At 33.3% G+C, this 25,767-nt stretch overlaps 2 protein-coding genes across 3 annotated transcripts in view; one reads left to right on the forward strand and one right to left on the reverse strand.

Moving 5' to 3' along the window:
- Nucleotides 1-349: 349 nt before the first annotated feature.
- Nucleotides 350-25,767, reverse strand: part of LOC129944441 (interference hedgehog) — a 56,654-nt gene continuing 31,236 nt past the window's right edge. The window contains exons 2-7 of the mRNA XM_056053868.1: nt 16,558-17,799; nt 16,355-16,496; nt 3,505-4,164; nt 3,273-3,452; nt 3,058-3,209; nt 350-2,987 (exon numbers count right to left, since the gene is read on the reverse strand). Coding sequence (XP_055909843.1) covers nt 2,391-2,987; nt 3,058-3,209; nt 3,273-3,452; nt 3,505-4,164; nt 16,355-16,496; nt 16,558-17,787 — 2,961 coding nt within the window. The 5' untranslated portion in view covers nt 17,788-17,799 and the 3' untranslated portion in view covers nt 350-2,390. The remainder of the gene's footprint in view (nt 2,988-3,057; nt 3,210-3,272; nt 3,453-3,504; nt 4,165-16,354; nt 16,497-16,557; nt 17,800-25,767) is intronic.
- Nucleotides 11,451-15,749, forward strand: LOC129944442 (regulatory protein zeste). 2 transcript variants are annotated; one of them, XM_056053870.1, is made up of 3 exons: nt 11,451-11,667; nt 11,798-12,143; nt 14,634-15,749. In XM_056053870.1, exons 2-3 carry the CDS (start codon nt 11,815-11,817, stop codon nt 15,730-15,732), a joined length of 1,428 nt encoding a protein of 475 aa, XP_055909845.1. In that variant the 5' UTR covers nt 11,451-11,667; nt 11,798-11,814; the 3' UTR covers nt 15,733-15,749. The 2 variants fall into 2 exon arrangements, with proteins under 2 accessions (XP_055909845.1, XP_055909844.1); XM_056053869.1 differs by having other exon boundaries at nt 11,451-12,143.

Consider the following 25,767-nt stretch of genomic DNA (forward strand, 5'->3'; position numbering starts at 1 on the left):
TATAAATCTATCAGTGTTTTATTTTTTATTTTATTAAGTATACATTTCGAGATTGTTAATAAAAATAGGAAAATAAATTTTATACAATATTGTATAATATATACAGTAGTCGGTTTGAAACATAAAGTTAACTTGATTGTTCTAAATTCTTTGCATCTTTTTATATAACAACAAAAAAAATATAAAAAAAAAATTGTATTAAAACTAAAAAGTAACAGAATTTTCATTTGACCGAATTCATTTTTTTCCATTCAAATAAAATAAAATACAAATAAATGTTTTAATGTTTTTTGAAAAAAAAATTCTAAATAAATTAGTTAAAAAAAATGTATACACTTCGGGTGTATTTAAAAACTGATACTAAAGTAAGAAAATGACACTTGTAAAGATTTTCCGTAATATATCAACAATTTATGAAAAAAAACATCTAATTTATTGGAAAAAAATTTGTTTAAATCTTTTCTACAACAGAGAAATGTAGAGAATTTTCTTAATTTTGCTTTGAAAACATTTTATCATAACAAAAATAATATTTGTGGTGTTCTGCAGTTTTCAAGTAAATCAAATTCTAAATATTGCTCAAGAACTTTTCAACAAACAAACAATTTATTTGTTCGTTATATTCTATAACTGCTAAGCACCACAATTAATTAATCATAAAGAATGCGTCAAATAAAACTATTTTTTATATTAAAAATACCAATCACAAACAAAAGTCTTAAAATTTAAAATATAAACTTATGAAAGATAATATTAAAAGCATAGCTTTCAGGAAGCATTAAGAAAGTTAATAATAATTCTATATTTTTCTTTTTAAATAAATAAATGGTACCTTATAACATATATACAGCCAAGCCGAAGGAAGAACTAAATAATAATCAGAACAGCTTTAAATATCAACTTAGATTTAAAAGAAAAATTAATAGGTGTTGAACATAAATTCTTCTGCTTTCGACTTTTTTTTAAATTATTAACGTTAAGATACGTTTCTTGTTAAGCAAAACTCAAAATATTTATCTTTTAAACGAAGCAATTTGTACAATTGTTTCCTTTCGATTGGAGACGTGTTTTTAAAAATTCTTTCAGATATTAAATTGTTGAAGTATCTGTATCTCTCCACTCACAAAAGATGTGGCAGTTATTCAAAAAAGTAAAATTGCTTCGTTTAAAAGCTGTTACTAAGCTAAATTGAAATATGAGGTGTTATTTTTGTTATGGACTGAAGTACTTAATTTGTAAAAAGGACGGAAAACTAAGTGTTTATTTAATATAAATAATAACAATATTAATTCTATTTACTTGTGACTTTTGTGGGCCAAAAAGGCATTGTTTCTTTTTTCACTTGGAATAAGAATTAAACGCTGGGCTTGAGATGTTACTTTTCAGTATTACATTCTTAGGTAATTAACAATTTGAATAAGATTTGTATTTTAGTAAGTAGTATTTGTAAGTCTATCAAGGTCGTTGATTTGTAGAATACAAGCTCAGTAGTGTCGATTTATTATCATCCACCAAAACTATGAAGAAAATTTCTTTTTTTGGAGACATAAATAAACCGATTCCACATCGTTACATTCATTTGTTACCTGGAAATGTTCATATTTGTACTATCAATTGTTTTAATTTCGTTTGAAGAATCAACATTTCTCTAGTATTTTATATTTAAATAGTTTCTTTGAATTTGGACAAAACCAAAAACTTCCAATTTGCTTTTGAAGAAAATCGAGACATGAATCAAAATACTCGTTTCGACTAGGGACGTTAAATGCACTACATACTGATTTCTTAGAAATTGAAAGACTGCGTCATCGCATGTCTATACATATGTAATCTTAGTGTTTTGACAGAATGTTTTTCGATAATCATATAAATAGTCCTGAATTAGTTTGCGGTCTATTTTCTCGGTATTTAACCGATTTTATCGATTTTTCTTCAATGTTTTTTGAACAAACTGTTTTGGGAATTTTTTGGACTCAAAATTAATCTCAGTTGATTTCAGTGATGGAATCGTTTAAAATCTAAGTTATGAAACGGAGATATACATAAATGTCAAGTCTTTAAAATCTTGTATAAACTTTATCAGTATCCACTTAAAAGTTTCAACTGAAAAAACATTTTCTGCTCTTACAACAGCTTCGTTAAAAAAGTATTCTTTCGTTAATTAATTTTTTTTCAAAATAACAAATTTGTTTATTCAAATTGTTAACTTAAACTATTGATTGTAATATCTGAATAAATTTGCCCTGTTGCACATTTTGAATACGTATTGGCAGGGGTATTCAATATTGCCTTAAGAGTGCAACACATTGTCCCATGTTAATCCCAAAAAATATGAAAACATTTTAAAATACACCAAAATAATAAACCCACATTTTGTAATGGACTTTTTTTTAAACCTCAATACTGTTTAAACTTCCAGACGACATATTCTCCGTATGACTTCCCAATCTATTTCTCTTCTTCATACCAACACCTTGACCGCCTCTGCTTGGCATTGGCGAACGCTGGACACGAGGACTTCCCGGAACAATTGGGATACCGACCCCACCGTTATTGTTGTTGTTATTGTTGTTTGTACTGCCGGACGTTCTTCGTGTTCGTCGCAGAGAGGGAATTCGCGTTGGAAGGCCATCTATGTTCATGGCAGAGTCGAGAGGGGTTACCCCACCTCCACCAGGTTGTGTGTAGAGTAGGTTACGTGCACTGCGCTCTAAAGTTCGTCGGTGGACTTCCATTGATGGAGTATGTGGTGACGGCGGTGGTTGATAGTGCATTGTTGGTGGATGATGGTTGTTGTTTTGATGTGGTGGAACTGGAGGAGGATGTTGATGTTGATGTTGATGCTGATGCTGATGCGGATGCTGATGTTGGTGATGCTGTAGTTGGTTTTGATGGGGGTGATTCTGTTTCTGCAACATTATAGGCGATTGCGATGGTGGAGAGGTTCGATGATGGTATGGGAGGGTTGACATCGTTGTTGTTGCAGGCTTTTAAGGAATTTAAAAAAATATATAAAATATAATTTCTTTCGTTAAGGTTAACAAAATAATTGGGTACCTTGTCACCATCTAATGCTAGAGGGTTCGGTGTAATGTTCATTCTTGGTAAAACACCGTTCATACGATGACTTGGTTTGTGACTTTGTGATCCAATCACTGATGATGTTACAAATTCAGCTTGGATGTTATCCAATTGGGGTTTATCTTCATCTGTAATAATTATGATTAATAACATGTTCATAGTTTTACACTCATTTAACAAAAACAACTTACCTCCTGATTGTGAATTCTTCCTACGTCGCATACAAAGGCATGCTGCTATTATTGCCAAAAGCAGAAGAATACCACCTCCCCCAACTCCGGCTAAAACAGGATATATGGAGTTGTCTTCTTCGTTAGCCTTAGCAGATTGTATTACAGATGGTGTAATTGGCGAAGCAGTAGTTGGAGTTTCTAAAATTGGAGTTGGAGTTAGGAGTGTCACATAAAATTTGTGCTTACTTACTTTTTGTTCTTCCCTGTAAAATAGTACTAAAATCTGAAGCAGCTGATGCTGTAAAGGATTGCAACTTGAACTCATATGCAGTTCCAGGTTCGAGCATATCAATTTGGTACTTTCTAGTATTCCACCCATCGACAGTTGCTTTGAAGTACTCTCCAGCATTAGATGCAGGCCTATAGTACGCATAGAAGCCATCTACTTTATTTGATTTATTTGATGTTAGTGTCCAATGTAGCATTATGGCAGTTTCCGAGATGGGTTCGACTTCGGTTAACAAGGGTGGGGGCAGATGGCCCTTAGATGGTCCTAGAGCTGATCCTCTCTGCAGCAGGAATTTACTTGAACTGTTTCCTTCTTTATTGTCGTTATTTGAATACACTGCGATGATTCGAAATTTATACAAACGATCTGGCTTAAGATTCGAGACGGACGAAGTAAAGTTTTTATAGCCGCCATGATTTCGGTCTCTCTTGCCGTAAGGAATATCTTCATTCATTGTTTGCCAATTTTCTCTGGGTATAGTCTTTGTGAGATCGCCTATCATACGATATTGTACTTTGAAGAATTCTATAGGAAGGCCATAATTCTCTACACTCCAACGAAGCATCACGGAATCATCGGATAAGCGAGTAACATTTGGACGGGTAGGCAATGTCATGTTAACTATTAAAACAAAAAGGTATAAAATATTATATTACAGTACATCAAAAATATGTAAAATTAAACACAATTATAAAGTAAATTTCATGTAAATCATCCATGTCACACAGCCCGGTCCTTAAAAACTTATTTGAGTACTGGCCGGGAAACAGCCCTGATATGAACCCAATTGAAAACGTGTGGGAGCTGATGAAGATGCGGTCACTTATTGAAAGAGTACTTCACGTTTGGAATCATCACTCATAAAAGCAGGAAACAGACAAATCATGCGCAGAATTGAGGCTCTTATTAAAGCAAAAGGAGGTTTACCAAAATATTGAAAAAAATTACAAAAACAACAACAACAAAAAACTGAAAATATTAATTTATTTTTTTTTTTTAATCTGTTGCTTTATTTCTAGGTAGTAGTTTACATACTGCATACATAATAATTTAAATGCATAAAATATTCGAAACCCTGATTAAAATAGCTGGAAATTAAGATTTTTCATAGAATCCAAAGTGCGTCTAATAATATGGCCAGGGACTGTATGTACAGTGATGGACAAAATAATAGAAATGACCTTAGCTTGCAATCGTCATACTACGCAAGCAATCGGCAAAATGGTGAAGTAATTTGAAGAAACTGGATTCGTTACAGATATTGTAAGGCATGTGAATCATCGCTGAAAGTGTTGCTGAAGACCCGAATGTGTCGATTCCTCGTCGTACTTAGGATTTAATACTGTCTTACGGCAAATTATGACGTATTTTGCATTTGGATCTACACCTGCATCCATATAAAGTACAGTTCACACAACAATAAATATATGTGATTTTAACAAGACGGTGTCACTTGCCGCACAACTCTAGAAATACCAACCAATATGTGTCAAAAAGTGGTCGATAACTACCTCAAAAGAATCGATGCTTGCAACAATTCGCGTGGTGGTCATCATTTTTCACACATAAATTCAACGTTCAAACTTTATAATAAATTAAATGCACGATTGGGTAGCACGAACTTGCTCCTGTATGAAAAGAATCTGTTTTAAATAGTACCTACCTATATAAGATTTAAAAATATAACTGTAAAATAAGTTTCTCTTAAAAGATATAAATGAAATTTGATTTGTCAAAAAACACAACTCATCCTAGGACATTTCATTCCAGAAGTAAAAAATACTTGTTAGTATACTTAACGAAAACAATTGTTTTTCCTTTTGATAGCTTAATTTTAATTTCATATTGGAAGAACCAGGATAGAAAATAAATTATCTCAAGATAAGAAAGAGGCAGAACATGTATGTTTAAATTGTAAAGCTATGTTTATGATGATAATGAAGGAATGTTATTGGTAGGTAGAAGGTACTTACTACAATCAATTCCTTCTTTCCTACAAGTTTTCAGCGCAAATATGGAGTTATTACGTTCAGTTCATTTTATTAAAACAAGCATTCGAGCAGGTACAAGAAATTGCTATTCATGTGTTGTTTACAGTCATGCTCCTGTGTGTTTTGGATTTTAGTTATGAAGTGACACGTAAGCAGGTGGACGTTGAAAAAGTGATTCTAATAGAAAATACATATACTCTTTTTTCCCGTTTCTTTAATTGTAGTAAAAGAATAATATTTTCAAATCATTGTTTACCGTCAAGGTACTAAATTCGTTAATCCGATACACTGGTTGGTATTTACAATAGTTATAGTTATAAAAATACATAAATATGTACCAAATGCGTTAATTTGGATAAAAAGATAGGAATGTTATTAAAATGTTAACAAATTAATGCGCTCTTTCGGGCTCATGCATAGGATTTGATCTGGTGAGATGGGATAGGTTTCATTTAATGCAGTTAAAATAATTTAAAAAAAAACTATTTTAAGATTCAAAATTTTACATGAAAAATAATTATGTCTTCAAAAACGTAAATGTCATTTTATAAATCAAAAAACTCTGGATTTTTCAATTTTTTTAAAATTAATTTTGATGTATAAAAGTTTTCAATTTTGTTCAAGAATATTTTTGGTATGCAGTTGTTTAGTGATTGTAAATATACGCTATAAATTTGAATTTCGTAAAAAAATGTTGACCCGTTTTTGAGATAGAGAATTTAAAAAAAAAAATCAATATGTTTTTAAAATCCAAACAATAAACAATTGCACTTTTGATAATCAAATATTGTTAAAGCAATATAAGACCTTATTTAAAAAAAATCAGTTCATAAGTTGCTGAGAAAATCAAAAAACAAAATAACGGTTCTATCAGGAATAACCTTTCCTGAGCAATACAAAAATATTTTTTTCTAAAACCAAAAAACTGTCAGTTTTCAACTAAAACAATAAATGAAAAAGACGCCTTACGCAAATCTGATCAAAACTTTAACTTCCAAGTTTGAATTCAATCGACTCAATGGTTTAGGCTGTAGGAACGTGGACAGACAGACAAAACAGACCGGACGGAATCGCGGGACCCACTTTTTTGACTTCTCTACAATCGTAATAACATGTTTGGTAAAAATCTCGAGTTCGAAATTTTGCACGAATGCAAAACTTGCCATATGCATAGTTCCTATATATTCATATGTCGCAAGTAAAAAGAAATATTATGAATAAAACCGCAAGATGGATAACCTTGTATATAAAAACCATAGTACATAGTCCATTCTACATTATTAGCGTTAGTGTTGCAAAGTGGAGAGATTAACGGTAGAAAAGAAAAATATTATTTTCATTATCGGATACAGAAAAGAAAATATATCTAAATCTAAATTAAACATCATATTTTATCATAAGGGAACTCATATTTATTTTAAATAAACAAAAACAACATTTTAAATTACTATTCAAAACAAGGAAACTAAAACAATTTCATGTCTCAAATTGTATTTAGTATTTGGTGGCGTATCCTTATGTTTTAATTACCTCCTCAAGGCGTCGAGGCATTGAAGAAAACAGTTGTTCATTCTTCTTTAAGACCCGTCTTTAGCTTCCGAATATTTTAAAAATTCTTTTGAGCGACTCGCATCCCAATGCATCCCAAACATGCTCAATTGCATTAAGGTCAGGGGACTCTGCAGGTGTTTTAAGCAATTTGGAACAATAATACAACAACCACGACCTTGCTGTGTAAGATGTATGTTTGGGGTCGGTGTCGTAGTAGAAGATGAAATTGTCTCTTATTCCAAACTTACTAACACTTGTCACCAAATGTTGATGTAGCCTTTTTGATCCATTTTATCTTCCACAAAGTGTAAGTTTCCAACATCAGAACTCGACATACATCCCCACACCATGAAAGACCCACCAACATGTTGCACAGTTGCCCATGTATGCTTATGAGAGAATTCTTACTTTTGCTTTTCTCCATACAAACATTCGTCCGTCTGATCCTTTCAAGTTAAATTTGCTTTTATCCGTGAACAAAACCTATTTTATGATGTTATAATGTGCATCCGTACACAAATTCCAGAATGACGTATCCTTAGTTAAATGTTCAATAGCAAATTTAAGCCCTTCTTTTCAGTTTTTTTTTTCACCTATGAATGGCTTTTTTCGAGCTATTCAGATCTTGTTTTCGCAGTACTCTTCGGATCGTTTCGTTGATCACTTCCTTATCCCTGATCTTCAAAAACACCTTTAGAGATTCCTATGATTTTCCTTCAATTGCCGAACAAGTAGCCTTTTGTCGTACATATCCAACTTTTTCCCTTGTCCTTTCCTGCTAACATTAAGGATCCTACCTAAATTTTTGAAACGTGAAATTATCTCCTGAACTGTTGAATGGCTTCGTTGGACAATTTTGGCTATTTCTCGAACTGATTTTCCATCCTGACTATGACTTATAACCAATTTTGGTATTTCAACAGACCTCTGTTTATATTTCGGGGTCATTTTAAGGTTTAGCGGAAAACTCATAAAAAAAACTAACTGAATATGAATCGCAATATAACATATCCTAAAGACTATCAGAATTTGACGGGAAAAGTACTGTTACTGAGCACTCTACAGTGCATCAGTAGCAAGTGTCCGATTATGTGTGGGAGACGGAATATTAAAGTTGTTTTAGTTTTTAGTTTACATTGTTTTGTTTATTTATTCTAAATATGTACGATTTTATTAATAAAAAAGAGGCTGGGATGCGACCCACACTGATAACTTCCCATCCCGTCTATCGATTTGTCTTGCTTAAAAGTTTGTCGATATCTATCAATTTTTAGCAAATTTGAGTACTAGACTGTTGGATTTTTATATAAAAATTACTGAATATCGAAAACAATATTTTATGTGAAATAAAATAAGTTTGAGGCAAATATTTATAATTTTTAAAAAGCTATTTGAGTCGAAAGTAAAAGTTTTAGTATTGTTTTTTTTTTAGGTTTTTTTTTTATTTTTTGTAAAAAAAAAACTGTCAATTCGATTTTTCTCAAAATTTGTCCTAATGTTGAAAACAATATTTCTTAAAAGTTAAAATTAGTTGTAAGAAAAGATATTTGAGTCGAAAATCAATTTTTACCAACTTTTGTTGAATTTTTTTTTAGTTTTTAATTTTTTTGTAAAAGTAGTTTAAAAGCAATATCTCAAAGTTCTGAAAATATATTTGAGTCGAAAATCTATTTTTACCAACTTTTATTAATTTTTGTTTATGTTTTTATTTGTTGTTAAAAAAAACTGTCAATTGTCAATAAAAGAAATTCATGATCACATTAGGAGCTTCCCTACAGTAGATTCCCATTATTGTTGGGAGAGCTCAGATAGAAAATATTTGGATCCTTAGGTTATAGTGGCTGTCCAAGATGGAAACGGACACACTTAGGCCAGTTTAATGACCCATTTACTTACTCGTAAATATCACAAAGATGTACTCCTTGTATAAGGAGTCTACGAATGACCCTGTCAAAGATTGCATATACCGCAAGGAATTCAACAATGCATTTAACTTGTTTTTTACAAGCCAAAAAAAGACCAATGCGATCGGTGTTTGGCTTTTAAAGCTAAAGAAAATCCTTCACGTAATGAAATTGCAGAGTTTAATGAGCATAAAGATCACAAAATATTCATCAAGACCGAAAGAGTCTTAGACAGAAACAACTTGGAGCCAAAAAACTTGATAATTTGTTTTGACCTCCAGAGCGTGTTTTCTCTTCCCAAAGGAAACGCTTCCTCATTTTACTACAAACGAAAACTAAATGCAACAGTTTGCCACGCCTACAAAAAACCTAATCTGTGCCTGGACACTCACTCATACAGGAAGTTGACTCTGTTCATAGTGCAATAAGTAAGCATCTTAAGAACATTGAGATATATAGTCCATTAGCACTTCTCAGGCAACTTAAGAACATACGCTACGAAAAGGTTAACCTGAAATTAATTCAGATGCAACCATCAGATTTCAAAGCGTACTCTGCCAAAGCAAGTCTCTTAAATTTTGCAACAATAAAATTTATTAAGTATGAGGATCCTCACTTGTTTCAACAATCTTTTAGAGCAAATGCTTGAGATGTACATTATAAATCGATTTCATTAATTAAAAAAACCTACTAAAAAAACACCGTAGAACTTATATACCATATATAATCAAAATTTTAATACCATTCAGAGAACAAAAACTATATCAAAGGAAAAAATTAATGATATAAAAAGTTTGTATACTTTTATATCATCAGAGGACAAGAAGTATTTTGAAGCTCTTTTCAAGCAACTGAAATAATAGTAATATTCTATTATACTTTGTAAAATCTAATGTGAATTTTTGTTTTTAAGTTATTTATTTTACTACTTAGTCATTTTTGTTGTAAGCAAAAATGTATAAAATGTTTGAAGTCATATATTTTATATTTTTTATTATTTATATTCTTTTTTATTGTTTATTTTAATAACGCAAAACTGTGTGCAAAACAATAACTGTGATTTTGCTGTATACAACAAATAAATAGTCAAAAACTATGTAGTTTTCTACTTTATGAATTACTTAATAAATATATTTTTTGTTCTCAAAAACTTTCTTTTTTGTTAAACAAAAAAACGTTTGTTATATTTCATGATTTTCAATAAATACATTTTTAATAATTTATTATTGGAATGCCGTAAGTGCACTATTTTTGACGTACGTGTATGAGTAAAAGAAAATATTGATTTCAGTGGCGTACACGGCAAACTCATTTTGTAATAAATTTTAAATATTTTGAAAACTAAAAGCATTGTAGGATAATTCATTACATTTTCTGAAAGAAGATATCCGTATGAATATCTTGACAAAAAAATGAAAAAATCCCAGCGGTTGGTTTTCGAGGAATAGGATGTCAAAACTTCAAATGCGATTTCCCAGAAAAATTAAAATGGCGCTTACGGCAACCCAATATTAGGGCGACGAAATGTCAAAATTTTCAATTTGACAAATCGGACCCATTACAATAACTTCCTATGGGAAGTTAAAAATAAACTTTAGTATTTCTATAATAAATCATAGGTTAATTTCTGCACCCTCCTTACATTTAAATAGATAAATTTCACCGTTAAATTTTTTTTTTTGTGTCCGATTAGACTTTTCAACGGCATTATTTGAAGTGCTGTAGAAATCTGAAATCAAAAACTAAAAAAGATTATTAATCTACAATAATGTCGCAAAGTCTGGAACTACGGAAAAGTTATAAACTTTTTTTTACAAAATGGCGACTGCCTAAAGAAAAAACAATGTACCACTTTTTTGAACATTCTTCGATTTGTTAAAATTAGTAAAAATGAAAATTTGGGGATGGCCGTAGTTCCGGACGTAGATAAGTGCCTAAAGAAGACTCTCTTAAAATTTTAAGTAAATCGGTACGGTAGAACCTGAGAAATCGTGGGTATCAGATTCAAAAAGACAGTTTTGAGAAAAGCGCGTTTAAAGTACCCCATTATGTCTTTTGTTCGATTAGTTGCTAGTAAAAAATCGATTTTTTTTTATTTCTAGACCAGAATACCCCCTTAATTTACTAGTCTTTCCCTATTTTCGTCTGTTTCGAATTATAACATTTCTAAGTCTCCCGTCTGAAAATAAGTTCCCCCACGAGACTATCAACCAACAATGTCTAGATGTCGCCCTACTCCATTTCCGCGACCATGAGTACTAAAAAAAATCCAACAACCAGTGAATATCACAACCACAAATAAGGTCCACAATCCACATCATCCCAACATGAAGAAGAAAGAAGACTCTCTTAAACATTTTGGTGTTCTCTGAAGACTTTTTATGTTGGAACACAAAGTATCCACCAAAGCCGAACCGAGCACCGAGTCCAACACGCAAGCAGGCAGCACTCAACTCAGTCGCTGAGCAAACCCAATTTAGTTTCTCATTGATAATCGGAGTGAGTGGGATTGCCGTTTTGTGCTCCGTAACTTTGCGAGTCGAGTGTTTAAATTTATTAATTTTGTGAGTCAGTGTCGGTGCACTTGTTTTTATACATTTCATCTGTATATGAATACACGTAGTGTATGAGTGTGTTTGTGTGACAAAATACATGCACGGTTAAATAAAGAACCAAATGTAAAATATTGCTAATGCTTACTTTCTTCTTCAACAACTTCAACATAAACTAGATTCAATATCTAAATAATTTATAAATACCCACATCGAAAAATCTATTTGATTCCAATTATCTGCATTTGCATTGCAGAATAAAACTTATATGCTATGTCTGGTGTGAGCAATAACACCAGCAATAGCGCTCTGAAAGGTGCTCCCAATTCCTCCACCACATCGCCGAGAAATGAAAATCCAAATAGCAGTGGGAACGCTTCAATTTGTTTGACTCCCAGATTCACAAATGAGGAAAAGGCAATCCTTTATAGTTTGTTCCGCAAGCACGAGGAAGTCATCGACATAAAATACCGCAAGAAGCAAAAAGGCAAATACTCGGTTCGGGACGCATGGCAGTCGATTGTTGAGGACTTCAATGGAAACCCTTGCGTGACAATCTTTCGTAACCTCAAGCAAATTCAGAAATTTTGGTTGAATGCCAGGTAAAATCTACGTACACATGATTACATTTAATAAATAATATTTATCTAAATGATATTTAAACTAAAGACAGAGAATAGGCTTCATCAGCTCAGCTTCAGTTTTAGTTGCAATCCAAACAAATAATATTGATCTGTTTCTGTTTTTAAAGTAGAGTGAGTGCTTCTTTTTAAGGAAAAATCTTCTCCACTCGACGACCGCCGACGAACGTCGCCGTTCGCCGTCGCCATCGCCATCGAATATAAATTAAGTGAAATACAAATGGCGGCAAGATTTGAGCATTGTATATAAATATATATACAATGATTTGAGTAGCTTTGCATTGAAGAAGAAGAAAACAAAAATGACATCGAAAAAAGTGTGCGCTACGCCATCTATGTGTGTAATATCTAAATCTGGTGTAGTAGTTGAAATGAAATGTATTTCTGGATTTTGTGGTTAACTACAAAACTAAACTAGACTCCAAGAATATAAATAATTTTCTAGACATTTTCCGTAATAGGTCCTCCTAGGTACTTGTACTACCTGTATAGATACACAAAAGATGCTTTAGAAATATTTGCTTGGTATGTCCAGGTAGGTACATTATTTGGCTTTATAAGTCTTTGCAGATAAACGCAATACTATTAAAACAAAATAGAAAAATTAAAAACAAATAGTGTACCTTTTTACATAAATTAATCAGTAGGTACCTTCAAAATTTAAAAGATACTATGTAGGTACCTGTAATAGATACATTTTCAGATAGTAGGTATTTTTATCATTTTCCTATGCAGATGATTTATGTAGCCGTTAAACGCTAAGCTGCGCTAATTTTATTTTTGAATGGTTTTTATTTATAGGTACTTTTTTTAATGATGAATTCTAGTTAATGTTTATTAATAATGTGTTTTTGGACTTCGAAAAGAGATTGTTTTTAACGTATGAATCTTTATCTTCAAGTATTATATTTTTATTTTTGCAAGCAGACAGTGACGTTATAAATTGCAAAACCCATTTAAGCTTTCTGAAACCCTTACAAAACATTGAATGTTCTGAGGATTAATTAACAGAAGTATTTCGAATCTTCAGGGGCTTCAATAAAAGTGTGCAGTCCAAAAATACAGACAATACAAAAGTACACAAGTACTCTATTGAAAAGAAAATTTGGCAAAGTCTTGGATTTCGTATTATTGCATTCCAATTTTAAAAAGCTGGCCTTTTAAACAATGGACAGGTTCAGGCAACATAAGGGACTTCATTTGCAGTGAACTTAATTCTTTGAACGTACATTTTGACCAAAGCATCTGGCTGCGTTCAATCTCAGACAGATAGGGTATCCGGATACCTTTTTGTTAGTGTTTAACGTATAAAATAACAGCTAATTAAAAACATCTGAGTTGTCAAAAAAGGAATCCAAAGGTATCCAACAATTTTTGGGGTATGTATGTAGGTACCTGACAGAACAGCTGATTCAGCACATGGTTGAATTTCAAGAAACTTGAAAATTGAATTCAGCTTTTTGTATTTATTGGTAAAAAAAAGATCCAAATTGTTAGTTGAAGTTGTATTTGAGGATGTTTTGTACATAATAGACGATGAAGAAGCTATTTGCCTCCTATATCTAGGTATTATCACCTCATAATAGTCCTCGTTTCTGTTAGGATAGTTTTCCGTTAAATGTAAATTGTTTAAAACCGGAGATCTCGCAAGTAAATTGCTATCGTATAGAATTCCAATTGAGCTAAGAGGAAATTTAACATAGATTACAGACGACGGACGATTCAGTTGAATTATCCATTAAATGTTTTATCTTCCAACAATTTTGACTTCGAAGCTATAATGTTTCTCTGCTTTTTGTGAACAGCTCAAGTTGCTTTTCTTTTTTGAATCTCAATACAGCTATCCAACTCGATCAACAAGGTATCTAAAAATCCACCTATCCAAGATACCCTATCCAACACGAGATTGAACGCAGCCACTATGTAGTTCGTTTTTCAAGTGTCATAAATTTCAAATTCACAGCTCTACTTCCCAAACCTCTACTTTAAGTACATAGTACAAAAAATACCGACGAAATGATTGTCTACAAAACACTCCTCACGCAAGCTACAAGTCCATCACGACTTGTGTTTCGCATTGTAAAGAAATATTACTAATTTATTTTTCAAATTGACAATTAACTCTTTTACAGAAAACATCAAATGAAGTTAAGCAGAAAATGAACAAGTTATAGAGTAATAAAGTTCAGCTCTCAGTTAAATGAAAAAACATGATCAACTGTCATTTTGATAGAAGTAGACTGGACTTGATAGTTAGGGAGATTTTTCTTGACTTACTTTCCAGTCAACTTTCCATTAATTGAAAGATCATTTTTTGGCAGCTGGCCAATCAGATACTAGAAACTTGTCTTACTTTGAAGTCTCTGTGTTGTCTGAACCTTCTCAATGATTATTTTATGTAGCAAAATATCTTTTTGTTATTAATGTAAATTATTTTGTATTTATTTCAAGATTGCGGAAACAATATCCATTTCAACAAGATAATGATAAGAAACAAAATATTACCCGCAAGACTTCCACTTCTGGCAATTCTGTGACTGTGTCGCCAAAAACTTTGGATTGTGTGCCAGCTCCAATTAAATGCGAACCAGAATTCATTCTTCCAGCAAATAGCACACCACAATCAACGCATAATGCTGAGGAATACGAAGAGATCGAATTACAGGGCACCACTGTTACCGATACACTTAATGCAGAATCATTAGAAGATTCAACAGAAATTCAACAAATTCATGAACAAAATCATCAAGATATTCAACAACAAATCATCCAGCAACAACAGCAGCAACAACAACAACAGCAGCAGCAACAACAACAACAACAGCAACAACAACAACACAATCATCAAAACCAACAACATGCGACCGTACAAGCGCAACAGGTCAATGTTGATCAAATAAGTGCCGAAAAACTCACTCTTAACGATCTACTTCACTTCAAGAACGCTCGTCCTCGTGATGAAATTATTTTGCAGATCAAGCATCCTGATGGCGGATCAATAACCCTGCCATCACCCACTCGCATTACTATTCCCCATCAGCATAGCAGCTATAACCACATTATTGGTGAAATTAAAGGACAACCACAAACGCCACATATTCAAGTACAACACTACCAAACCCAACAAATTCAACAACAATCACCTCAGCAAGTTGCTCAGCAGCAGCAACAACAACAACAACAACAACAACAACAAATTCAGCAACAATATAGCGCAGCCAATTCAACCTATTGCACTTATACCACACAACACCTGCCCCATGCTACATTGCCATCAAATATCGGACAAACTGTTAGTACAGCAAATCAAGCCAGCTTTGTGGTATCAGAATCCTTCGACGATAAGGTAAACTTTTTCAAGCTGAAAGAGGCCGAGCTTCGGTACAAAGAAGTACAACTTCAATTAGAACAGAAACGCATTGAAATATCGCGTATGCAAGAAGAGCTTAAGCATCAAAAGGAAATGCATCGGTTGCAAGTTGACGAAATGAAAATTAAAATTAGAATCTTAAGTGAAGAAGAACGTAAGTTGAGAAATAAAGAGAGTTAGTTATAAAATAAAGAAAATCTAATTTGTTTGTTTTATGTGATCGAAATGCATCTTTAGAAATTAAATTAAATTAAAGGTAAGTTGGTAGTAATAATGGACTTCTCCAAAAGAATCATTTAAATTACGAGACCACTCTATTATTAGAATTAATTTCTTATAAATGGTTACCAATTAGGAAAACATACAAAAAGTCAATTACCAACTTATTGTTTAAAAATGTTTCAGTAAAGAGGGAGAAATCGTCACCATGAAAAATATCAATATCCAACTACCCACTCAAATAGGAAAATGGTTTTTAATTAAACTTTATCAACTAAGTTAAGCTATTTCATTTCACATGCGTAGGTTGGCTTCAACCCACAACACTATCAAACTCTATGAACTTATGATTTTTGGGCTTAGTTCTTGCGAGAGCTTTATTACTTAACTTGAAAATGTGGAGAAGTGTGAAGAGTTTTAGGGACAAGTTTCTATTGATTACACACGATTTTCCATCAGACTTTTGAATCACTCTTCATAGAGCGTCCGAGTCTCATTTGATATAATAAAGGTTGTCATGCAATGAATTAAGTTTTTTGTTTCTTTTAAGAAAGTATATGTAGTAAATTCATCTTTCACTCACCTGGTTGATGCTTCCGCTTCTCCTTACTTTTGTTGCCGCTATGGTCAGATATTGGTTTCGTAGGGAAGTGTTCTAAAGGCACATAGCCCGGTTCGCCCGGTATTTGTCTCGGATTAACTTGCAGTAGATTTCCTTCACTTGTCTGTTTATAAATCGTAATTAATATTATTTCATTTAAATTGTTCTTCTCTAATGAAACTCACCTCTCCAACTATATTCTTTGCAACACATTGCACAATACCAGCATGTCTTTTTTCTACATGTTTAATAAACAATCGATTACCTTCCTGACTTGTTTCGTTATCCTGCGAAGTGTATTCACCATTGATCAACCAAAATATAACTGGTGCTGGATTCCCAGTTGTCAAGCATTCTAATTCCAAGGATTCTCCCTCGTCAGTTAGAGTCGCTGCTGGCCCACGTAATATCTGCGGCCGTGTCAGGACCTTCAGTGTTATTATGTGCACAAGTGCTGGTGAAATTCCATTATCCAATCGGCAAACATATGTCCCTTTATCTTCGGGTACTACGTTTACAATCTGCAATCCATAGGGAAGTGTTTTTGTTCGATTATGGTATATATTCGAGACATCAGGACTGCTCCACACTGCCTCTGGAGGTGGACTGCCTACACCTGGGCACTCTAGAACAATAGTCTCACCCGGTTTGGCAGTGAAGCTACTGGGCGGTTGGATTAGGAAGTGAGGACGTGTTCTTTCGGTGTAATCTATGCTAATGTCCACTCGTTGAGGAAGTTTAACATCAATTCCAGTAATTGCATTCATGGCCGAACAAGTGTAGTTGCCAGAGTCTTTAGCTGAAACCGAATTCAGCACTAGTCCCCCCGAAGAAGGCAGAAATTCAGTAGTTGGTATTTTAATGCCATTACGATAGAATGTCCAAACCGCTGGTGGATTTGATGTAACAGTACCACACCTAACTACAACACAGTTCTTCGTTGCGACACTCCATTGTACAGCTTTGTTCGCTGAACCATTCGTGTGGTCTACACTGATGGTTGCAAGGGTCAAACTTGCCGTCACTGAAGCAATTGCTGCTGACCCAAACCAAGCCACACATTGGTAATCTCCAAGCGAATCTGGGCTCACATAAATACGCAGCTTAGACATCCTCTCCTCATTGGATATGTTGTAGGAATCGGCCTTATGCAAGTACTGAAACGAGTCTGTTGTGGTTGAGTTGGCGTGTCGAAAACGCCATTTCAAACGTTCCGGAATCAGATTCAGTTCACATTCAAACATAACTTCGTCTCCTTTAGGAGCAACGATCGACTCTGGTGATCGAACCATATGCACTCCAAGAGACGTGGGCTGCTTTGTGGTCCTCACACTCGAAGAGTCTATCAAAGCAGCGAATTGAAGAAGTCGAAATAAAATAATCGCAAACAGGTGGTTATTTGTAACTCTGAACATGGCGAATGATATCTGAAACGAATAAAAACAAAAAAGACTAATTAGGAAGGAATATTGGAAGAGAATTTTCCACTAAAGCAAAGTTTGAAGAATAATAATTGATGCGCACACACAAACTTGTTAACCAACCCAGAGAACACAATTCCATGACGCTCTTTTGAATCATGTATAATATGAAGGCAGGCAGAGGTACGAGTAGATAGGTATAATAAAATTTGATAGCACAGTTTGTTAAAAAGAATACTCGGGTTCTGCACACAAAACATGAAACAAACAAGGAATTCACTTTCTGGATCTCAAAAGAATAAAACTGGTTTAGTCTTCGGACTTCGAACTAAGGTAAATGGATAACACAACACGTGCATTTTCATCGTCGTTGTCGTCGGAGTCGCTCGATTCTATAGGTTCAAGCATTCCATGAGGGACGCTGCGCTGCACAATAGGGAAACAAACAAGAAACAAAAATTTCGCATTCCATGATCCTTATTCTTCTTATTTTTAGTTTCGGAGCATCCGAAGGCTAAAGATACAAAAACAAAAATCGTTATAGGCTAGGCGTTAAGTTGAATGAAGATTTATGAATCCACATTTTTTATGACTTTCCACAGACATTTCTTGGATTTTATTTTTATTTTTAAGAAGATACCTGCCCAACCTTTGTTTTGTTTTTACTTCAGTATCCGGTAAACATCTTGACTTGAGTAACAGAAGGGCAATGATGATGACTGATAATTCAACTACTGGAGTTAATAAAAAATATTGCCATTACAAAAATTATGTTAAGGAATAAGAACATTGACAAGTTTTCTATACCTGTGTTCAAAGATTACTTGTGAGTTGTGAGGGAAGCAACAATCTCTTGTTGTATCGTGCATTTAAGTTAATAATTGTAATGTCTAGAACTCGACGATTATTGGAGCCATAGTGATTTGTAAGTGACCTCAATGAAAGAAGAGCGAATGGGGAAGGTAGAAAAAAAGTAAATGATAGCTCGAAAGAATTTAAACTTGATAGTGAAATTATTTATCTCACTTAATTTTTGTATATCTCTTGATCTACAAACTGTACGTGAAATTTTGACCTAAGAGAGATCATAGTTTGGTAGTTTGATGAGTAAGTAAGGGAATGTGATATTATATAGGATTACAAAATATTTTCATAGGTATTTACTGCACATGGTATGTGAGGCCAAATTTTGGAATTGATTTTCGCTTTTTATACCTGGTATACTACTTGTGAACAAGTACGTATTTCACCATTAAACATTTAAAAAAGGGTAAATAGCAAACGAACGTTGAAATACCCCAAGATCAAAATATAAACTACTTAAAAAGAGTGTACAAATGTAAGTGCATCACTAGGATGAGGTCACATGCAAAATTTTAGAAATGAGAACGAAGAAATTAATGAAATATTTACATTTTATGGTTATAACATTTATTTATAAAGTTTTATTTACATTAGTGATGAATATGTCCGCGGTTTTAGAATATAACCTGTATAAGACAGTTTGGAATAATTATAGGAAATTTTGACCTGGAATCACGAATAGCATCAATTAAGGTGTTCTTCTCTTTGATGCGAAAGCCGTGGCCAAACGTTTTTAATTATGTTAAAGTGCGTGGATACAGGGCCATGGAAAAAGTTCCGTCGTCTGATTTAATTTAACTTCTAACAACCCCCGAAATGTGAATGGGGGGATTGTCTTTTTGGAAGAGAGAACCCGTCCAGCAAACATTTAGTTGTTTCAATTTATTATTGTGGACAAAAGCTAAAAGTCCATTGTGGAATAGTAGGTTATAACTTCCCACAGCAATATACACCCGATGTACGGCTATGATGTCTTTCCAAAATAAGCTAATTCTCTCTCAAATCATGGGTATACAAGTTGTAATCAACGAGCCGTTAAGGATTCATTGCTCCGTGCAACAAGTAACATGCTCTCTTGTAAAATTGATCAGATGATTCTTGTCTATTTTATTTTTTCTCTGGATAGTGTCGGTTATCAAAAGGTAAAAAAAACCTCCCAAGGGTACCAGCCACGAACCGAAGCCTGTAAAGACGATCAAGGGAACATCGTAGTAGAACCACAGTCGATGCTGAGAATATGGAAAGATCACTTCTCCAAATTATATAACGGCGATGACGAACCGAATTCCGCTGTAAGGGAGATAGAACCACTCAACCTCAGCGACGCAGATCAACAATTCCGCCTACCCGACCTTGACGAAGTGAAGATAGCTATATCTAAACTTAAGTCAAACAAAGCTGCTGGAGCTGACGGCATCACCGCCGAACTATTCAAAGCAGCAGGCGATGACTTGGTAGGGAGCATGCACCAACTCATCTGCAAAATATGGTCGGAAGAAAGCATGCCCGATGAGTGGAATCTCAGCATAGTGTGCCCGATACATAAGAAAGGAGACCCTCTAAACTGCGCCAACTACAGAGGCATCAGTCTCCTTAACATTGCGTATAAGATCTTCTCTGCCGTGTTATGTGAACGTCTGAAGCCATTCGTCAACAACCTGATTGGTCCTTATCAGTGTGGCTTCAGACCAGGAAAGTCCACTATCGACCAAATATTCACACTACAGCAGATCTTGGAAAAAACCCAGGAGCTTCAAATCGATACCCACCATCTCTTTATCGATTTTAAAGCCGCGTATGACAGCATCTATAGTGAAGAGCTCTACCGAGCAATGTCTAGTTTTGGCATCCCTGTCAAACTTATCCGTTTGTGCAGAATGACGATGGAGAATGCACGCTGCTCTATCAAGGTCGGAAAAGATCTTACCGATGCATTTGATGTCAAAAAAGGTTTTTAGACAAGGCGATGCATTGTCATGCGACTTCTTCAACATCGTTCTGGAAAGAATTGTGCAAAACTCAACCGTCAACACTAGAGGCACAATCTTCCAAAGATCCATCCAATTACTCGGATACGCAGATGATATTGACATAATTGGAAGATCAAAGCGTGATGTCAGTGGAGCGTTTTTGAGCATTGCGACGGAAGCGAAGAAAATGGGTTTAGTGGTCAATGAGGGCAAGACCAAGTATATGCTGTCATCAAAAAAGGACACTGAACGACGACGTATTGGACAAAACGTCACCATGGACAGCTATAACTTTGAGGTAGTTAAGGACTTTGTCTACCTAGGCACCGCTATTAATGCAGACAACGACACCAGCGCTGAAATCAAACAAAGAATAACTCTTACAAATCGCTGCTTCTTTGGACTTAGAAGGCAATTTAGAAGTAAAGTCCTCTCTCGAGCATGTAAAATCACCATCTATAAGACACTCATCATCCCGGTTCTCATTTATGGCGCTGAGGCCTGGACCCTTTCAAAGAAAGATGAGAACGTCTTAGGATGCTTCGAGAGAAAAATTCTTCGGGTGATTTTTGGTCCCGTACGCATAGATGGAGAATGGAGGAGAAGATATAACGACGAACTGTACGGGCTGTACAGCGACACTGACCTAGTTAGCAGAATTAAAGTCCAACGGCTTAGATGGCTAGGTCATGTAGAGCGGATGGACATCAACGCTCCAGCCCGGAAGGTCTTCGAATCCAATCCCGAGGGACGGCGCAGTAGAGGAAGACCGCGACTCAGGTGGCGCACCCAGGTGGGAGAGGACCTCAACCAACTTGGCGTGCGAAACTGGAGACAGCTAGCTAGGGACCGAGCTGGCTGGAGACGCTTGTTGGTTGAGGCCCAGGTCCGCCCCGGACTGTAGCGCCACCTTAAGTAAGTAAGTAAGTGTCGGTTTTGGCCCATGTTTTAATTAACCTCTTTTCTCATGATGTTGTTGTTTCTCAATTGTACCCTTTTTGATTTTTCCCATATTTTTGTGTAACAGTAATATGATTGCTTACAACTTTGTTGAACTTGCTTTTTCAAATACTGAGAGTCCTAAATCCTCTAAAGCATCTATTTTTGCTATTTCTGTAGCTGTAAAGTCTTTCCATAGCTCATGTGTGTTTAAAATTAAGATAAAACAGTTGTTTTCAACACTCTTTTGGATATTGTGTAAAAATGTTTTTGAAAGATCGCACGAATATTTTCGCATTGGCCTCATCCAAGTGGAGCATTTTTTTGTACGCTTTTTTAGTAGTTCATTATTTGATATTGTGAAATTCCAACCTTAGTTTCTAAAATATGAATTTGTAATAGTGAAATACTTTCCTATTTCCAGGTAGTGAAAATTTCCGGGTACAACCCTTCCACTATCTGTAAACGCGAAGAGCGGTTCCAAAACATGTGGCCCGAATTGAATTCTGTTTTTTATATAATATTAAAATATTTATCATAAATATGGAAATACCTATATATATCACGTTTCTGGTCCATTTTTTGACTTTGCAGAAGAAATTATTATAAATGGTAAATGTACAAGTACTCACTTTCTTATATACTTTGAAATCATATTATAAGAGTTATACATTTTTATTTGTCGTCTATTATACAACACTTACAAAATAGATATAAAATATTAGAAATTGATTTATAGAGGTTGTTTTCACCTAATTTTATTTTATAAGGAAGCCAATTAAAATTAAAAAAATCTTTAAAATCATAATCTACAAGATTTCCTTACCAGCATTAAAGTTGCACCAGTAGGTTTTAGCAGACTTAATTAAAATCCGACTTCAAAATCAATGTATCAAAATTCGAAAAAAAAACCACGTATCTATGTATATAAAGCTTTTTGAGGCTATCTAAATTTGTGAAGTAGCTTTTTTCAATAAAATCCGTGATGGTTTTCCTAATCTATAATCCTATTCTTCCATATTCAGTTGAAATATTTATATTATTTGATATAATATACGAAAAAACTTCAAAAGTTGTCTTACCTTTCTTACAAATAACGAATTTGTTGTCTTAACAATTCTATTATATCAAGTTTTTGAAATACATTACAAATAATAAAAATAATGTTGAAAACAGGATACTAAAGTGCTTTAAATTGGGAGAAAGATTTGTTCTTTTCAAATTTATAACACAATTTATTGTTAAGAAATATTTTGAGTTTTAACTTAGACTTAAGAACTTCGTTTTTGGCATTTTTATAGAACCATATTTTAAAAACCTGATGTGATAAAAAATTTTAAAGGCGAGATTCGAATTATTAACGACATCTTAATCCTTAAAAAAAAAAATATATTGTCAACCAGTGCAATAAATAAATTAGGTGGTGCAACAGTTCTTAGAGAACCAGGGCCTAGTGACTTACAATTCTCAACCATTCCTGTGTGCGAGTAATTGCAGGGATGGAGGGTACCTACAGTTTATATGCCGAATCCGAACGGATAATTTGAGAAAGCATGACAAGAATTACTCCTGTAGAATTTGTCAATAAATAAATGAATAAAAACTTTAGGTGGCACAGGCAGAGATTGAACTCAAGACCTATTAGTATAAGAGCCGGCAGCATATATATTATATATGTACATGCACGCGTAGATATACGCAACATTATGCCAAATTCAACCGTCTGGCAGGTTTTTTTCAACTGAGGCGGGGGTAGGCGTTCGAAAATGGTAATTTTTTCGATTTTGGGGTCGAAATGATAAGCACTTAAATGGATATATAAACAATAGGGAATGGTGCCCTGATGTCAAAAAAGTGAAAATTTTGAAATAGGTAGATTGATAGTTGTTTCAAAAAAACAACAGACCATAGGCAACAAATGTCAAGTCAAATGTGTTTGTTGAAAGAAAATTTAGACTAAGCCAACTTGTTTGATTTAGGATGTCATTAGGCAGGCTCAGATGACATAAAGAGCAGAAAAGAAATGAAGAGAAATTGTCCTCTAATTTTTTTAAATATAGTAGCTTTATGGTATTATAGCAAGAGATATTTTTTATTTATGTACTTTCTATTGAAATCTTCAAAAACTAGGCTGTATTGGAAACCAATTTTTTGACAGTTAGCCAAGTTACGTTATCCAAACCTGTCCAATACTATATGGCCAAAATAAATAGAGTTGTATGGAATTTGTCTAGCAATTAATGCATTTAGTAGATAAAGCATCAAGTTGGAAAAATCACAGATTTTGAGAGTACAGGTTGAAAAATTAATTTTGAGGTTTTTTTTGTTAAAGAAATTTGTTTTGGCTTTAAAAAATCTCATTTACTTAAAGGTTTAGGAATTAATTTTTCAGGGGCGAATCGTTACATTTTTTTCATAGTATATACATAGTTTGAAGATATTTAAATTATTTATTTTAAAAACATCAACAAAAACATGCATATGTTTTGAAGTTTTTTTGTTCAGGATTTTGCAAAAATGTTTTTTTTTTTTACTGTGTCCCAATAGTCACATTAAAAATTGAGGCATTGAGAGCAGTAGTGCCGTAACCCTCATTTTTTCAATTTTGAGTTTATAACCCTAACATGATCAAAATTAAATTTTCTTTCTATGCAGAAGTGGCGTAGCTCATATTTGTTCATAAACCTACACAAAATTGTTGAAACATTATTTCTGCGCGCAATTTTTCGTAGGACTGAAATTAATCATAGATCTCGAATTACTGTGAAGAGTGATAGTTTCATTGCAATCTTAACTCATAACTTGTTACTATTTTGTGCTTAGAAAGTCATAATACAAAAAAAATGTAAGCACTTTTATTTTTAATTATTGGTGTAACCAACTTACTTTTTTGAAATTATTTCTGTATCCAGAAAGCAGAAGTGGTGGAAGCCACATAAAATCCAATAAATCAAACATTAACAGACAAGATTAAGATCTAAAATAAGAGATATTTATCCAGATATGTCATCGCTGAAGTTAATTAGCCATTATTTTAAATAGGAAACAAATAATAAACAAATGTTTTTCTTTAATTTCTTCAACCGTGATTTTCTCAATTATTACAATTTGGGTTTACGCCACTCCTGCTCTCAACGCCTCAATTGTGGCGTTTCAAGGTCCCAATAACATGACTTTAAAAAGATGTCTGGATATTTTTGTAATAAGCGTATCACAAATCCGAAAATATTTGTATCAACTTCAAATAAATTTTATTTTATAACCGTATAAATAAGGCCCCAGGGAATAATTGCTTTACTACGGCTATTTCAAAATAAACGAATCATTCTGTTGATTCTAATATCTCAAAAACCAACAAATCTCTTAATTTTAAGTAAATTTTAAATAATGCAGTGTTACTTTAAATAATTCAACAATTTTTAAGCAATACTTTATGGACAGTTTTTTTCACAAAACAATAAAAACCCTTAAAAAATGATGATAAAAGTGATTTTCCACTACAATATTTTGGAAACAAATTGAATTATTGGTTTCAAATTTATTTAATGTTATAGAAAAATTATTAGATAAAAAAAAAAAACTATATAAAATTGACATTTTTCTTATACAGATTTAAAAACTACAATACTAAACTGATTTTAAATTCAAGTAAATAATAAGAAAAAGTAGTAGTTCACTTCAAACATATTTCATCTTAACAAAATGCAATCGACATTTTTATTTTTTAACAAAACAAGCAGCTAAACCTTCAATTTCTGATGGTATACTTTTTAAAGTTCATTAGATGACAATTTTGTTTATTGTAAAAAATATATTTACTTTAAAGGTCACTACTGGGAAATTATCAGATTGGGTCGTATGTTTTCTTTTTCCAAAAAACAAAGATTATGAAGACAGTAGTTTTCACGTTATCAACTCGTAGTGCAGACACACAAACAAGCAAAATTGAATTGATTTTGATATTTTATGTTTGATTTGTTTTATAGTTTTGAGCAGACTCTAGTATATATTTTTGATTAAAAAAGAGATAAAGTTTGCAAATATAAAATTTGTACAAGTGGATATACCTTAAATGTTTTTGTTTTGAAGAAACCTCAAAACCATAAATTATTCCAAAATTTAGTTACAAGCCTTACTTACTTTGCATATAAATCTCTCCATAGATCAATGTAAGAAAATCAAGAACCAAATTTTAGAAGTA

Source organism: Eupeodes corollae, chromosome 2, assembly GCF_945859685.1.
Source record: "Eupeodes corollae chromosome 2, idEupCoro1.1, whole genome shotgun sequence".
Taxonomy (NCBI): Eukaryota; Metazoa; Arthropoda; class Insecta; order Diptera; family Syrphidae; genus Eupeodes; species Eupeodes corollae.

Coding starts and splice junctions, on each gene's coding strand:
- LOC129944442 (XM_056053869.1), top strand. CDS start 11,815: ATGTCTGGTGTGAGCAATAACACCAGCAATAGCGCTCTGAAAGGTGCT. Junction 12,144..14,633: donor AAATTTTGGTTGAATGCCAG/GTAAAATCTACG, acceptor ATTTATTTCAAG/ATTGCGGAAACAATATCCAT.